This window comes from Gastrolobium bilobum, unplaced genomic scaffold (genome assembly GCF_033153095.1).
Source record: "Gastrolobium bilobum isolate Gb01-03AN ecotype WA unplaced genomic scaffold, APGP_CSIRO_Gbil_v1 utg393, whole genome shotgun sequence".
In the NCBI taxonomy this organism is placed as follows: domain Eukaryota; kingdom Viridiplantae; phylum Streptophyta; class Magnoliopsida; order Fabales; family Fabaceae; genus Gastrolobium; species Gastrolobium bilobum.
In genome coordinates this window covers 9,870-27,190 of record NW_026898014.1, presented here as the reverse complement: position 1 = coordinate 27,190, position 17,321 = coordinate 9,870, and the positions used below count along the sequence as shown (strand labels likewise).

The following is a 17,321-nucleotide window of genomic DNA, read 5'->3' as shown; positions in this document are numbered from 1 at the left end:
TTGCTCTATCTTCTCTAAACAAAACATGAATTCTCAAATTGCAAATACCATTGATTTGCTTCCACTCCCAAAACCAAAACCTTTCTTCTTCCCTCATAAAACCCTTTTCACCCATTCTTCACCTCGCTCCACTCTTTCTCAACGCCTTCGATTCTCACTTAACAAGCCTCGCAACTTCGCTAGTCAATGGAAACTCAGAATGACTGCTTCAACTTCTCTTTCAAATTCAACTGTCCCCAACAAAGAACAGGAAGAAGATGCTGAGTCTGCTCAGCTATTTGAGGTTGGCTTTTCCATTCTCTATCTCTCTTTTTTTTTTTTTTTTGGCTTAGTTTCGTTTTTGTGAAGAAAAAGAGAAGAACTCAATGAAATTATGGAAAATGAGAATTGGGTGTTTTTTATTTTATTTTTTAAATTTTTTATGTGTACCTTATTTCAGTGTGTTGAGGCAATGCAATGTTTCATTTTTCAAACCTGCAAGTCATGTCATGATGATTCAAGCTCTTATTGCATTTGGAACTTTTAAATTCATGAGAAATTTTTTGATGGGTGTGTGCAGAAACTGAAGGAGGCCGAAAGGAAACGGATAAATGAGTTGGAAGAACTTGACAACAAGGCTAACGTGCAGTTAGAGAGGCAGCTTGTTATGGCTTCGTCTTGGAGCAGAGCTTTGTTGACCTTGCGCGGAAAACTGAAGGGAACTGAGTGGGATCCTGAAAATTCACACAGGATAGACTTCAGCCATTTTTTGAGACTTCTTGACTCAAATAATGTCCAGTTTATGGAGTACTCTAATTATGGTCAAACAATATCTGGTGGGGATTTTTCTTTTCCAGAACTATATATTACGTTTGATGTGAAACTAGTTGGCTAATTGTTATACGGGCGTTTCACGAGCTGTGTTTTGATTCTTGTTGATGTGAGTATATTGTAGGAGAATCTTAGGCCAGTTAATACAGATAAAGTGGTTGCTGAGTTTATATGTTTAGCTGAAATATAATAGAAAAGACACTGATATATATCATCGTACTTCTGTCAGATGTTAATTTGATTTGTTGCATTATATGAAGTTTTTAATGTTGGGTTGTGTATGTTAGCTGGTTGATGAAATTAAGTCATGTTCATCAACATTTTTGTGTATGATGCATTACAGTCTATTTGATAAAATCTAGCTGTATTTATCGTGAATTAGTTAATGAAGATGGAGGGATATAATTTTGCCTCTTCTACACCTAACCTAAAATAAGATAAAGGCCATATAGAAACACACACATAGAAGTAGAACAGAAAGAACTCCAGAATTGGCATAATAATATCCATTGTCCTTCAATGTGCACTTTTCCTGTGGTGTCTCCAATAGCAAGAACTGGACAAAAGGAGAGCTCAAGTGGGGGTGTATTTGTTTGTCATTGCATGCAACCAAGTTATTTTATTTTATTTTATTTATTTTTAACTCAAGAAGAGGAGGAGGAGGAGAAAGAGAATATGTAATTCTTTTGTGCAGTTTTGGCAGGTTGATTTGGTTCGCTGTTGCAGGGCATTTGTCTCATCTAGGTAGACTTTGTTAAAATTTTCAGTGTTATTGGGGGTTTGAAGTTCACATAAAATTTTATATTGGGAAATTTAAAGTTTAAACTCATGAAAATTTTAAGATCAAGCATGTGCTATTTGGCACTTTAGTCATTTTACATTCTGTTCTAGTCCTTAGACAATACTCTAGTTAAAATATGTATTGCTGTGTCACATTGTGGTCCATGCTTATGTTGCTTTCAGCTCAGCTACGGAAAGTGGTCAGTCTGGTTGAATTATTGTTATTGTTGTATCGCTGAATATTTGTTGCCTTGTTCATGCAGTTATTCTACCATATTACAAAAACGGGAAAACACCAGGAACTGAAGGGAATCCTAAGGATATTGTTTTTCGGCGTCATGCGGTTGATAGAATGCCAATTGATTGTTGGAATGATGTTTGGAGAAAGTTACACCAGCAAATTGTAAACGTTGATGTCATTAATGTGGACAGTGTACCTGCTGAAGTATACTCAACTGTTGCCACTGCAGTCATATGGTCTATGCGTCTTGCCCTGGCTGTTGGATTTTATGTGTGGATTGATAATTTGATGAGACCAATATATGCAAAGTTGATACCTTGTGATTTAGGAACTCCTAGCCAACAAACTAGGCAGCCACTCAGACAACGTGCACTTGGATCTCTAGGCAAGAGTCGGTAAGTGGATAAAATTTCCCTGTTCCCTACCCCATTTCCCCTTGGTTGTTGGAAATTTCATTTATGTTGTTAATGTGAGTTGTTAGCTGGTTGATATGTGTCATTCTATCTGTAGTTAAGATTTACTAAAAGTGTTTCTCATTCTTTGGACTTAACAAAACAGCTAATGCTTTTGGGCTAGGTGGTTCTTTAATCTTAGAAATTTAGAATCAATTCATGGTGAAGGAAAATATGATGTTCTCTCTCTCTCTCTCTCTCCCCCCCCCCCCCCCTCCTTCTCCTCTGTCTCTTTTCTATTTTTTGTTTTTAATTTGCAATTTCAGCAGAACCTGTAAGTGTCATCCATCCCCCTCCCTTTTAAGTTTCGGTAACTAAAGAGGGGACTGCTTACTATAGCCGTTGTGAAATCGTGTCAAACTTTTATGCTTGTTTCATAAACAAAGTCGGAATTCAGATTAGTCTTGATATGAACCCACCATGGTTTGGGCCTCAAATGTAATAAATGACCCAATTGGCAATGTTGTAACAAGTGGAGATATTGACTAGAATGCCCTCCAACAGATAGAGCGTGAGTGTCATTGAGTTTGTTATATAGAAGGGAGGCAGCAAGGAAAGGGGAGATGGGGAAAATCTGAAGAAACTTGGGCCCTTTGGGGATTGGGAGAGAGTGGAACCTCTCATATGTGTTCCACATTATCTTTACCTTTATTGCAGTGTTATTTTCATTTGGATTCTGTAATTTCTTTCATGTTACAACTTTACTGTTATGACGTTTCTGTTTGTAATTGTTGCTATGAAATATATGAATGAGGAATTTTCAGATCTGAGTTCTTGAGTAAGCTCTGTTTTACATTGATTAATTGGTTGGTCCTTATCAATTGGTATTAGAGCTCCGATCTAGCAGCTCTGTGGGATGGTTACTACTAGAAGAATGGAGAATCGATTGGAAAATTTAGAAGAGGATTTGCGCAGGGACGAAGCAAGACACGAGGAAGTGATTCGAAGGCTGGAAGCGAGTGAGTTGGGATTGACTGAAATCATTCGGAGGTTGGACGAGATGGCGGGGAGAAGGAGGAGATGTTCTCGTAGAGGAGGAGAAGATCCGGAAGGCAGCAGTTCAGATTATAACGGAGGAAGGAAGGGAGGAAGGTTCGACGCATTGGCTCTAGATAGCTCGTACAGAGCTCTGTACTCGCTCAAACAATGGGGGAGTATTTCTGAATTTCGAGCGGAATTCAAAGAAATGGTGGAAGCTCTTCATTTCGAGGATGAACACTTACTCAAGGAAGCATGGCTGAACGGAGTGCGCAACAATATCAAGGTAGAACTGCTGAGGTACCCGACGCTTAGCTTGACGGAGATGATGAAGTTGTCGTTGAAGATTGAGAAGAGAAATGTGGTTTGGAGGGAGGAAGGTTCTGGACCGGTTGGCAAAAATTGGGATCAGGGCTTAATTCGCACACCTTTGGGCCAGCGTACAAATTTGGGCCCAATTGTAATGAAAGAGGGGTTCGCAACCCATATGGGCCAAGGTGGCTTAAACAATACGAGCCCAATTCTCTTTTCAGACTTGAACCTTAACAATTCGAACGCTGGGTTAGTGCATACATGAAATGGTAATAGTGAAAACCCTAAGGAAAGGTCAGCGGTGAAGGGTTCTGTTTCAGTCACCGGAAACCCAACGACGAAGAGCTTCGCGAGACAAGAGCGACGGCTGTCTCAGGCTGAACTCTGCGACCGTCAGCTACGTGGGCTCTGTTGTAGGCGCGAAAAGCGTTGGAGTCCCAGTGTCAAGTGCCAAATGCGTCAGTTGCACCGGTTGCTGGTCGACGATGTCTGCGAAGAGAAAGGAGAGGTGAAGATCGAAGAAGAAGGGGTGACGTTGGGGCCTGAAATGAACGAGGCTGAAAATGTTTTACAACTCTCTTTGCATAGTCGGTTCGGTCTCACTTCAAATCTGGGTCAGCGTGCAAATTCAGACCCAGCAGAAACCAAAGGGTGGGTTGCAGCAAATTTGGGTCAGGACAACTTAAACCATATGAGCCCATTTAACCGTTCAACAACAATCTCTAATACCCCAAACGCAGGGCAAACCGTTTTGAGCAATAATCCACCAAAAAACCCTAAGGAAGGTTCATCAGCAAAAGTGTTGGCATATGTCGCCAGAAAATGCTCGACGGAGAGCCTCTCCGGTCAGGGGCGACGTTGTTCCCAGGATGAGCTTCGAGATCGATAGCAACATGCACTGTGTTTCAAGTGCGAAGAGCGTTGGAGCCCCAATCCTAGATGTCAGCTCCATCTGCGACTTGTGGACGACAATGACGACAAGGAAGAGGGTGAGAGAAATGATGGAGCAGTGGTGGCAGCTATATCAAGCGCTGGAGTATCAGACGTTGGCCAAAAGCCTTCGTTGGAGGAGATTGTCAATAAACAAGTCAGTTTCGCCAACATTTCTGAGTTTATCTCCTATCATTCTGCGACGGTGGATATCAGTATCAAGGAACCCATTAGCTTGCTTTCAAACCACCTGGGATCGTGGATGATAGTCAGAAATGAGAACGACGGAACGTGGAGGCCTTGGGGCTGTCTTGAAGCATGGCGAGAGTTAGGCAACTCTAAGGTAATCAAGATAGTTAATAGTTTTCAGGTAGTTGATGAAGATAAACAGGGAATTTTATATGTTGTAAATTCTGATTTTTCGGGACTGGATGGAACAAGAGAACAACCTTTGCATAGCTATGTAAACCAGTGGAAGGGTTTATTTGGAACAGAGCATTTTTCCACTGTCATTAATGTTTTTCATCAACGTGATGTGGTTGTTGTGTCTGCTAATGAAGATCTGATAATCAGAGCTCATGTTACTTGTTCTATGAAAACAAAGGCAGAGACACCCAGCTATAAGTTTGTAGTTAAAGATTCAAGGGCAGTAACAAAATGGGATCCTGGTGGGAGTTATCATGCTTCAAGCATATATGGGTCCGAACAATTCAAGCAATGGGATCCCGGAATATTAACATCACCTTGAGGACAAGGTGATTGTTAGGGGGGGAGTATTGATACGAACCCACCATGGTTTGGGCCTCAAATGTAATAAATGACCCAATTGGCAATGTTGTAACAAGTGGAGATATTGACTAGAATGCCCTCCAACAGATAGAGCGTGAGTGTCATTGAGTTTGTTATATAGAAGGGAGGCAGCAAGGAAAGGGGAGATGGGGAAAATCTGAAGAAACTTGGGCCCTTTGGGGATTGGGAGAAAGTGGAACCTCTCATATGTGTTCCACATTATCTTTACCTTTATTGCAGTGTTATTTTCATTTGGATTTTGTAATTTCTTTCACGTCACAACTTTACTGTTATGACGTCTCTGTTTGTAATTGTTGCTATGAAATATATGAATGAGGAATATTCAGATCTGAGTTCTTGAGTAAGCTCTGTTTTACATTGATTAATTGGTTGGTCCTTATCAGTCTGTAGAAAAGCTACTTACTGTTTACATCTTAAATGCTTTTCAACTACATGAACTGTTAACTAGTTAATGTTGGCCTGCATTAGCTCTACTGGATCGCATAAATCATTCAGGGAAAATCTATTTCTCTATCAAATATTATTTCTCTATCAAATATTTAGAGGATTGAATTTGTACTGCTAAAATTTCTTTTAGATTTTTGTATCGGGGAACAGAGGCAAATAAGCAATACACTATGCCTCCCTTGCTTGGATTTGCCCAACCATTTTTGTTTATGATCTCTTTTCACTAGTTGATGTATGTAACTGCTGAATTTCTATGAGGGTTTCTTGTTTTCAAAAATACCTTTAGAAAACTAAACCACTTTTATATTCTAATAACTGCACCTATCAGCAGTTATTTTATTTTTAATAACTTCCCTATCCATTACCAAAATTACCCTTTAGCCCTTTAATATGTTTTAATTAAATCACACAATAATTCCCAAAAACATGAGAAATTTCTAACATTCTCCCACTTGGCTCATGTGGTAAATGTCATTCCATGATTTAATAAAACATCAACTTTAATGTGCACAATTTGATAAGGCCGCTGAAAATTTATTGTGATAAGCAGTTTTCTTTTCCAAAAACGACAAGTATTCGAAAGGTGCAAAGCATATGGAGTTGACATACTTTGCTGTTAAATAAGAGGTTCAGAAACAGAGTGTCAATAGAGCATGTTAGCACCAATCTTATGTTAGCTGATCTCTTGACAAAGGGATTACCACCCAAGATATTTACTGGTCATGTATATAGTATGCGCATTATGTCTGGCCTCAAGGCATGCCACAAATTTAGCTTCCATCGTCGATGCTGCAATTACAAATTGTTTCTCACTTTTCCATGATATAGCTCCTCCGGCTAAAAGATATAAGTAGCCACAAGTGGATGTTCTTGTATCCACACATTCAACAAAATTTGAATCTGTGTATCCAATCACTTGAAGGTTGTTAGACCTCCTATAAGTAAGCATGTGATCTTTAGTGTCTTGCAGATATCTTAGAATTTTTTTTGCAGCTTTCCAATGATCCTGATGAGAAGCAAACTACAAAATCAATAAAAATAACAGAACACAGATCTTTTTTGACCTGAATAACGTCAGATTTTCATATATTGATGGAAAACAGAGACAATTACAATGATAACGAAACGGAGGAAATTATAGAGACACTTTCTGTAATTAAGCAATTACAATGAAAGGGAAAGACAGCGAAACAGAGATTGCAATGAACAACAACACAGAGAATTAAAAGATAATTGTGAGACAATTGGAGAGGCCTCACTCTCTCTCAAGTGTGAGACAATTAGAGAGGCCTCACTCTCTCCCACGATTCCACTTTTATGACTATTTTCCCCCCACTCCTTCAAGCACCAATCCTCCCCTTTTAACAAATTCCCCCGTAACCACCTTGCTATGCCATGCTTCCATTATGTTTTGCTGAGTCAGCACAGCCAACAACATTTTCACTTAGTCCAATTACTACATTTGGGGCCAAACCATGGTGGGTTCGTATCAGATCTATACCAGGTTTACTCTGGTATCTCCCTAATTCTGCTGCAAATTGTGGTATCTCTCTCTTACCTTGTCTTAGGTTTTTGCCCATCTTCATCTTTATGCGGTTTTTGCCCATCTTCATCTTTATGATATTTAGGACATTTCAAGGGGAAAATCATTTTTTTATAATTTAAATATCAAACTGTCGAATTATAATGAATATTCTCTTTTTAAACATTTAAGCAAACCTTGTACATTATAAGAAGGGAAAAGTGTTTATCCTTTTAAATGACACAACTTATATCCTTTCACTCTCACAAAGAAGTGGGACCCACACTTTTATTTTTTTTGTCAACTCTCTCTCTTCCTTTATCTATCTCTTTCTCTCTCTTAAAATGACACAACTTTACATCCTTTAAAATGACACACACTTTACCCTTATAAGAAATCTGGTTTTGTGGTGACTGGTTCATGACAACTGGTTGTGTGTTGAATATAGTTGGAAAATTTTGAGTTCAACTTCTTCAAATAAAAAGAAAAGAAGAAGATTGTAGCAACCAATCTATTTACACTGGAATCTAATTATTATGCTTTCCCCTCAGGGCTAAATTTATATCTGCAGAAGAAAGAACCGGTGTTACATTTGATGATTTTGCTGGGCAGGAATATATAAAGAGGGAACTACAGGAGATTGTCCGAATTTTAAAAAATGATGAGGAGTTTCAAGACAAAGGAATTTATTGTCCAAAAGGTGTACTTCTTCATGGACCTCCCGGAACTGGTAAAACTCTACTGGCTAAAGCCATTGCAGGTGAAGCAGGGTTGCCTTTTTTTGCAGCAAGTGGCACGGATTTTGTAGAGGTGCTGCCTCTTCTCCAAAGATGTTCATATACATTGAATGGAAGTTAGCAATAAGTAGAACATTGGAACAAAATTTTTGTTCAATATCTAAATCCAAAATCATAAATTTTATTGAAGAATGGGATTGTAGATAAAATTAGAGTAAACACCCATTTTGGTCCTCCAAGAGTACAAGTGTCATTAGTTTGGTTCTTTAATAATAAATACATCAAAATGGTATTCCATTGTCTATTTTTGACATCAAATTGGTCCTTTAAGATGGACTTATTATGGCAAAGATTGACATCAACAGATCATTTTGATGTATTTATAATTGAAGGACTAAATCGATGACTGTTGTATCTTTGGAGGACTGTGTTTATTCTAGAATTTAACAAGGTTAACTGGAGACTTCGACATATTAATCATTAAATAATATGGTATCTAATAGCTAATCCTTCTTGCAATCAATGCACAGTTTAGCACAGATAAATATGATATTAATTGGAATAAGCTAACTAATTGTATAAATGAATGAAATGTATGATGACATATTCATGAAACGTGAAATATTGCATGCATAAGACTCGTCTTCATTTTTGTTTCTTACTTGATGATTTTAGAAATTTAAAGTCATAATGAATTTGTCTCATTTAATTTGTCCTTTCCCCCAGATGTTTGCAGGGGTTGCTGCATCCCGTGTTAAAGACCTTTTTGCTAGTGCAAGATCATTTGCACCTTCTATAATCTTTATTGATGAGATAGATGCTATTGGCAGCAAGCGTGGTGGACCTGATATTGGTGGAGTAAGATACGAACAACTTTTACATTGTTTTTGCACTGCCAAGTCTATTTGCAAAAAAAATTTATGAAAAAAAAAAAGTGAACTAATTTGAATTTTATGCCTATGTAGCATTAATGCTTGGATTTAGCTTGAAATTTTTGAAGCTCTATTTCAGATATGATCACATTTTCCTAAGAGGGAAAGGAGGATAAGAATCCTACTAAAAATAAAAGAAAAGAAAAAGCAAACAACAACAAACAAAAGACATCAATGTAAGATAGCTATCCAATCCCTCAACGTATATTTAATAGACACCCCTTTAAAAAGACCATGTGCTTTACACCATATGGAAGCCAAACACATAATCTTATCCCAAAGTAGCTTATTTTCAGAGATATCCTAAAAATGCAGTAGTTACGGTCCACCCAAATGCACTAAAGTATAGCAAATATTGTATATTACCATATGTTAATTACTTGGCCTTTTAAATTCTTGTAGGGGAGTCAAGTTAAATGTAATATCGGAAAGTTAGTACTCATCTCACCTTATGGTAATTATTATTAGGATTGGGTACTGAATTGTTGTATAGGTCCATGTGCTAAGACATTAATCTTGTTTTTGTATTTTCGTTCTCTTCAATAAAATTTCTTCTTCTATCAAAAACAGAAAAAAATGTGCATAGGATGTGATAAAGTTTTATAGTGGTCATAACCAATTGAACTTTTGTCGTTCATGACCACATGCCTCCAGTTGTGTCATTGTGTGTTAGGGCAGGAAGCTAGGAAACTTTTAGGTGGAACTGGACATTTTGGATTGCATATTTATTTTGTGCTCATCAATCCCTGTCGGACTCATGTATCTTTAGACTTGTGATGCTATGTTCAAAACCTTTAAAGCGGCAGGGACCAGATGAACTCAAATGTTTTTGTTTTCTGTGGCAGTTGAGTTTAAGTGCAATGAAGGTTCTCTATCATATTGGTTTGAGTTGTTTGATCTTAGCGTATGATATTTAAAAGTATACACTATGCTACATACGTGGAACCAATCACAGCTGCATCAATGACAAGAAAACTTGTTCGCAAACATTTTGGATTATGGTATCTGTAGCTTTTAGAAGAGGGCTTGAGATTGAACTGTGTCTCTAATCAGTCCAAATACTTAAATATTTATACTATGTACAGTATTAATTACAAGAGGGATAATCTCCTAAATTAGACCTAATAAACTCTAATCACCTATGAGTCAGTAACAATTAATACTACTCATTATACATGTGCTTATATCTAACTTGTAGTTCTAAACTCCCCCCCCCCCCAATCTGGAACATATACGTCATATGTGCTAAGCTTGCAACAAATAAAATCAACCAGAGGGATTGAGTAATTATATTGGCTAATTGATCGCCAGATCTGACATAACCATTAATGATCTTGCCTGAAAGAATCTTTTATTTAACAAAATGACTATCAATCTCTGTGTTTGGTTCAATTAGCATCAGAATAGCTAACAACATGAGTTTTTCCTTTGTTTTCATAAAGTAACCCTTTACCTTGTGCACTCTTGATGTATTTAATAATGCAGACCTCAACATCCCAATGAGTAATGAGTGTCACAAGGAGCACTCAGAAATTGACTTACCACACTTACAACATATGTAATGTCCGGTTGAGTTATTATGAGGTAGTTGAGTTTACTGACAAGACATGTATATCTACTAGGGTTTGTCAATGGCTCCTCCTAACTTGAAAGGAGTTTGACGTCAGGATACATTGGAGTATTGCGAGGTCGACAGACCAACATTCTTGTTTCCTCAAGTACATACTTTCTTTGAATGATCGTAACACCTACATTAGATTGAGCAATCTTAATCCCCAAAAATTATTTCAGAGGCCCAAACCTTTTATCTAAAAGTGGGGTAACATATATTGCTTAAGATTCTAAATGCCATCCTGATCATTACCTATGACAACGATGTCATTTACATAAACTAACAGGTGAATAGTGGTGGAAGAATACGCAATAATGAGCCTCATGTCGAGTCATGCCAAATTACTGGATGATAGAACTAAACCTTCCAAATCAGCACAAGGAAATTTGTTTAGGCCATAGAAGGACCTGTATAGTTAGCATACTAAGTTGGGTGCTCTATTTGTAGTAAAATCCGATGGTTGTTGTCTATATAGACCTCGTCCTATCATTCACCATAAAAGAAGGCATTTTTATTGTCCAATTGATGAAGTGGCCGTTGATGAATAGTAGACATGGCAAGAAAGAGGCGAACATAAGCAATTTTTAGCACAGGAAAAATGTTTCTCCATAGTCGAAGCCAAATATGTGTATGTACTTTGGCCACAAGACAAGCTTTTAGGTGGTCAACTTTTCCACTGGAACGAATCATGAAAGTGTAGATCCATTTACAACAATAGTCATTTTACTTAGATGTAAGGGGACAGGTTATCGGGTACCACAGGAGTATATTGATATTGTTGTGAAGGATGCATACAAATTGCAAAGTATTAATTTCTATTTATACTAATATTAGACTCCTGAAATAAGGAAACAAATCATGAAATATAAGGAAATATGGAAATCAATCCTAAGCGATCCTCTAGGATACTCTAACTATTTTAAGATGTAATCAATATATGACATTTTCAAGATATTCTAACACGTGTTCAGATTTATGGCAATATTTTATTGGCTAGAGTGCATGGGTTTTGAATATAGACATGTTTTAGAACGTACTGAAGGTTGTGATTAGCTAGCAACTTTATCAAGTACAGTGATTTTGGAATTTCATCCTATTTAATTTAAAGACCTGCTCTTGGTCCTTCTGGGGCTGTGAATTTGTATGTCATGTCTGATTGCTGGAAACATTTAATCACATTCCCTGCAGGACCTGTGCTTCATATTGCCTAGGCTAAGACATGGCTTCTTGCTTTTCTCATTTCTCGGTTCTCCCTTGTTCCTTCTAATGAAACCTTTGTAATTACATTATATAGGGAGGTGCTGAAAGGGAACAAGGCTTACTTCAGATATTGACTGAGATGGATGGATTCAAAGTTTCCACAGCACAGGTAAGCTTTTGATTGGTTGCCATTGCCAGGATCTTAAATATGTTATTTATATACTAAACTTGAATTTCAGGTTCCTGTGTAGGTGCCACAAATAGATTGGATATTTGATATACTAAACTTGGATTTTAGGTGCTCGTGATAGGTGCTACAAATAGATTGGATATTCTTGATCCTGCTCTATTGAGGAAGGGTCGTTTTGACAAGATCATCAGAGTTGGTTTGCCATCAAAAGATGGAAGATTTTCCATTTTGAAGGTATTTTACCCCCACAACCTTTATTTACTGGGTTCCTAGCTTTCTGTAGTATTTCATTATCTTAAATTTCTCTTTTCTTTTTGGTGCAAACTAGGTGCATGCTAGGAATAAATTTTTTCGCTCAGAGGAGGAAAAAGAGAATCTACTTAAGGAAATTGCAGAGCTTACAGAAGATTTCACTGGGGCAGAGCTACAAAATATTCTGTAAATATTCTTTGATTGATATTATTGCATGAATCTGTCAGCAGAATACTGGCTGATATGTCATTAATTAAATGACAGGAATGAAGCTGGAATTTTGACAGCCAGGAAAGACTTAGACTACATTGGGCGAGATGAGCTGCTTGAGGCATTAAAAAGGGTTGGTGGTTTATTAGCTTCTTTCTGGCTGGGCAATAATATTCTTTTTAATGATGTATTCAATGCATTTTTGGTGAAATTTTATGCCCACTTACGAATCTTATGGATTTGCAGCAAAAGGGAACATTTGAAACAGGGCAAGAGGATAGTGCCGAAATTCCTGAAGAATTGAAACTGAGATTGGCATACAGAGAAGCAGCTGTTGCTGTTCTTGCATGTTATTTTCCTGAACCCCACCGCCCTTTTGCTGAGGTCACTATTCTTTCGTTATTTTGTTTAGCAAGTTCATTGTGTGTGTAGACACATGATTGTTCCATCTGTCTCACTGTGTGTTTATTGTTTGCAGACTGATATAAATTCTATCCGCAGCCAGCCGAATATGCGTTATACTGAAATTTCTGGCCAGGTTTTCGCTAGGAAATCAGATTACATAAATTCTATAGTGCGTGCTTGTGCTCGTAAGTTGTTTGATTTTCAGGTCATTTTGGAAAAGGCTTCTTTGAAATCTGATTTGATTTATGAATTTTTCATCTTCTAGATAGTGTTTTTTTTAAACATTTCATGTTTTGTTTCGTGAATAATAATTATGATAGAAAAATGACAAATCAATTGCATGCGGATTTCATGGGGAGTTGTTTTTTGTATACAAATGGCATATCCTTGATTTTTATTGTGAGAATCTTTGAAATTATCAAATGGCATCCCATTTATGTCGTCTTAAATTTTTAATCCCCTTCCCCAATTTCATGATTGCTTCAGACAACGTTTGTAATTAGGTTTCAACATGTGAACTTCCAGTGGAAGACGAATTATTTTGGTCATGAAAACTGTAAAGAACCAATTCAACCCAAAAGCTTAAGCTGTTGGTGAGGCTACATTAATGGTTTTATATATCTCAACACGCCCCTTCACACGAGAGCCCACTGGACTTGAAGGGTGGACAATGCACAGGCCCACCTACCTGTGCGAACAAAGAAATTCCACTTGAAAGAAAGTGGGGGGCGGTGAGGATCGAACTCTGGACACGAGGCTCTGATACCATGTAAAGAACCAATTCAACCCAAAAGCTTAAGCTGTTGGGTGAGGCTACATTAATGGTTTTTATATATCTCAACAAAAACAAACAAAGGCTCTTTAACGTATTGTGATAAGTAATACTTGTTTAAGCTTGATAGGTTGAATACGAGACTAAAATCAAGGTAGTTTGATAGTTGGCTCGATTTTTAAGGTCAACTAAAAGAATTCTTGTATACCCTTGAAGAAAAGAGTACATAGAACTTTCTGTAGCTAGCCACAAAGATGATTAACTAAGATTGGGACCTTGGTCTTTAAGCTATTTGCTTATTTAAATTTGTTTGTAGCAAGAGTAATTGAGGAGGAGATGTTTGGGATTGACAACTTGTGTTGGATCTCTGCAAAGGCAACATTAGAAGCTTCAAGGCGTGCTGAATTTTTAATTCTGCAGACAGGAATGACGGCTTTTGGGAAAGCATATTACAAAAAGCAAAGTGATCTTGTGCCTAATGTATGTGTGTGGGACCTGACTCTAACAGTTTGTGTTTCAAGACACACTCTTTCCCTTGACAGTAATGTTCTATGAGTATAGTTGTATCACAACTTATGTTGAAGTGTTTTGTACAGCTTGCAATGAAACTGGAAGCACTCCGAGATGAGTATATGCGTTATGCTACAGAGAAGTGTTCATCTGTGCTAATAGAATACCATTCAGCGGTTGAGACAATCACAGGTCTGGTTCTCTTGTGATATGCATGTTAACAAATGAACAATTTCTTCTGGAAATTATTTACATTAGTTCATGATAGTTAAGACATGTTTTTCGAAATATAGTTTTACTGTAGAATAAGTTAATTATTGATAATTTTTCATTAAGAGGTGCCTGGCAAGATTGCTACATGTTACTTGTTATGCAGATCTTTTGCTTGAAAAGGGGCAAATCAAAGCTGAGGAAATTTGGGACATTTATAAAAATGCTCCTCGTGTAGCTCAGGTAGATCTTACACTAAAGTGGAGCATGTTGTCCTGTTTTTTTTTTTTGTCCTGTTTTTTTTTTTTTTTTATTTCTCTCTCTCTCTCTCTCTCTCTCTCTCTTTATATATATATATATATATATATATATATATAACTTTTTAGTAATGAACATTAATAAAGGTTATGATTTGTAAATTTTGTATCATGTCCTTTCTTTTTCAAATGTGATGTCCAACAAGTGAGAGTGAAGCTTGCATGCATACCAATCAGCGGGTGACTCAAAAGCCTACTTAATCTAATATAATTTTTATGGTGGATTTTGAGATTTCCTAATGACAGTTAATTTTTTTTTTAATACATGATTTGAAAGTGTTAAGAACCTTGAAGTCACCACCCCAAAAGCTAGCTCAAAGGGTGGGAGTACCCAAGGTCTTATCTCAACACGCCTCCTCACATTAGAGCCCACTGGGCTTGAAGGGTGGACAACATACAAGCCCACCTACATGTGGAAATTCCACTACAAAGAAAGTGGGAGGCGGTGAGATTTCAAACGCTCTGATAACCTTGGGATACACCACCCCAAAAACTAACTCAAAGGGTGGGAGTGCCCAAGGCCTTATAAATGCCACATTAGTTGCTCTTCAACCAATGTGGGATTATATATCTCAACACGCCCCCTCATGCAAGAGCCCTCTTGGCTTGAAGCGTGGATTATGCAATAGGCCCAATCTTTGGTTTACCTTTTTTTTTTGTGCTTCCACTTTAAAGTGGGAGGCAGTGAGGATCGAACCTCAAGCTCTGATACCATGTAAAGAACCTTGAGGTCACCACCCCAAAAGCTAGCTCAAAGGGTGGGAGTGCCCAAGGCCTTGTAAAGGCCACAGAAAGTATTCTCACATTCTAATATAGTGATTCAGAAGTTTATTTCATGTAAATTTATGGAATTTTTTAGGCGTTACAAACTTATAATTTCAGTATGGCAGTTTCGACACAGCAATTTTTTTTCAAAAAATGTTTACCATTCATCTTGGTAGAAGAAATGGTAATCTTTTGAATATCATTTTTTTTCTCCTGGATCTTGTTTAGCCTACTGTGAGTCCAGTTGATGAATATGGAGCATTGATTTATGCTGGACGGTGGGGAATACATGGGATCAGTCTTCCTGGAAGGGTTACATTTGCGCCAGGCAATGCTGGATTCTCCACCTTTGGTGCACCCCGCCCTACAGAGGTATAAGCCCGTGCCCAAACCTTGTTTTATAGGCGGCCTTAATTTGTCATGACACTAATTTGTGCTTTTTCATTTTTTTTTTTCCTTGTCTTATTTTTACTGCAGACGCAAATTGTTAGTGATGAAACTTGGAAACTAGTAGATGATATCTGGGATAAAAAGGTTCAAAAAATGAAAGATGAAGCTTCAAGGGTGATTGAAGAAGAGAAAGAAAAGCCACAACTTTTGATGGCCAGCCATTTCCTTTGAGAGGAACTTATATTTGACCTACAGGTTTGTGGGCATCTTTTATTGCATTCCAACTTCAATTATCTTTAGTTTTTTATAATTTTGGTTCTGGTTGTGATGAATAATGGAATAAGGTGACAGCTGGAACATTCCTTATTTAACTATTATTACATGTGTTGTCCATTGGGGAAAAGAATACAGAATATCAGTTATTCTTGTTATAGAAATAGTAAAAATGTCACCTCTAAGTGAAAATTATGGGTCAAACTAGTTACTCTTGTTTTTCCTCCTCTGAACTAATTGACATTGTAAAATTTTATCCTACCCTTTTCTTTAGGAAGCTGCTCCTTTGCCCAGTTCTTTATCAGCATGAATATCAACTTGGAGTGAATATTATCAACATGAAAATTGATCTTCTCTCGAACAATATAGCTGAAGGTAGTAGCATAGCCCTATTCAATTTTGTGAATGAGACCTTTTTGCCACAGATGGAGCACTGGAAGTTTTGGTCTGAGCTGTTAATTGAAATGCATTTCTACCCCATATTGTAATTTTTCACAGGGATACGTTATTGAGGCAATTGTGAAGTTATCAATTGACCTCAATTGTTTTTGTATAGTTGTTACTAAATGGTAGTCTTAAATGATAAAATTAAAGGGTAAAGATCGTTGTACTGCATTTCCTTTACATGCCTTTTTCATCACCAATATGTACACCAAAAGTGACGTGCAAATGTTAGTACTCTAAATTTAGTTTAACCTGAAGGTTTCTTCATATAAAACTAAACATGCTCTTCACTTTGTTGAAAATTGTGAACATTGTCATGTCTACATTCTTGATTCTTGCTGCACCTTGTGTTATCGTCAGCGTCTTTTGCCTCTGCAGTGTTTCATAGGAAGATTACTCCTTACATGCGAGTTAGTGCCTTGCATTTCGAAACCATAGGTGCATTCACTGTTTTTCAAGTCTCGGAATGAGGATGGGTGATTGAACAGAGAAATGTTTGTTGCAATATCCTCCAATTTTCACACTTACTCCTCACAAATGCACAATTAACCAATTATTAAACTGCAATCACTTAATTACTTACGGTTAACCACTAATTTAAACCATAATAATTCCTTTTAAATTCATTGATTACTGTTCTGGACGAACATTAATCTGGATTCTGTGTAGTTAATGTCTGCCTGGTTATCTTAATCCTTAGAGTATATATAGGTGTAGCCTTGGAACGGTTACCTGTGTCGTGGGAGTGGTGGATACCATCATGACATCATGGTAGGCCCACTTAAGACTCCCTTACTGGAAATGCTGGTTGACTCAACTG

At 37.3% G+C, this 17,321-nt stretch overlaps 1 protein-coding gene across 1 annotated transcript; it reads left to right on the top strand.

The window, feature by feature from the left end:
• On the top strand, window positions 1-16,755 carry LOC133312267 (probable inactive ATP-dependent zinc metalloprotease FTSHI 4, chloroplastic). Its single transcript, XM_061513442.1, has 17 exons — window positions 1-283; window positions 560-815; window positions 1,854-2,226; window positions 7,834-8,092; window positions 8,746-8,877; window positions 11,858-11,932; window positions 12,062-12,187; window positions 12,282-12,391; window positions 12,470-12,548; window positions 12,662-12,799; window positions 12,894-13,005; window positions 13,909-14,072; window positions 14,189-14,294; window positions 14,479-14,555; window positions 15,623-15,766; window positions 15,872-16,039; window positions 16,332-16,755. The coding sequence occupies exons 1-16, from the start codon at window positions 26-28 to the stop codon at window positions 16,013-16,015; spliced, it is 2,553 nt and encodes an 850-aa protein (XP_061369426.1). The 5' UTR covers window positions 1-25; the 3' UTR covers window positions 16,016-16,039; window positions 16,332-16,755.
• The last annotated feature ends 566 nt before the right edge of the window (window positions 16,756-17,321 follow it).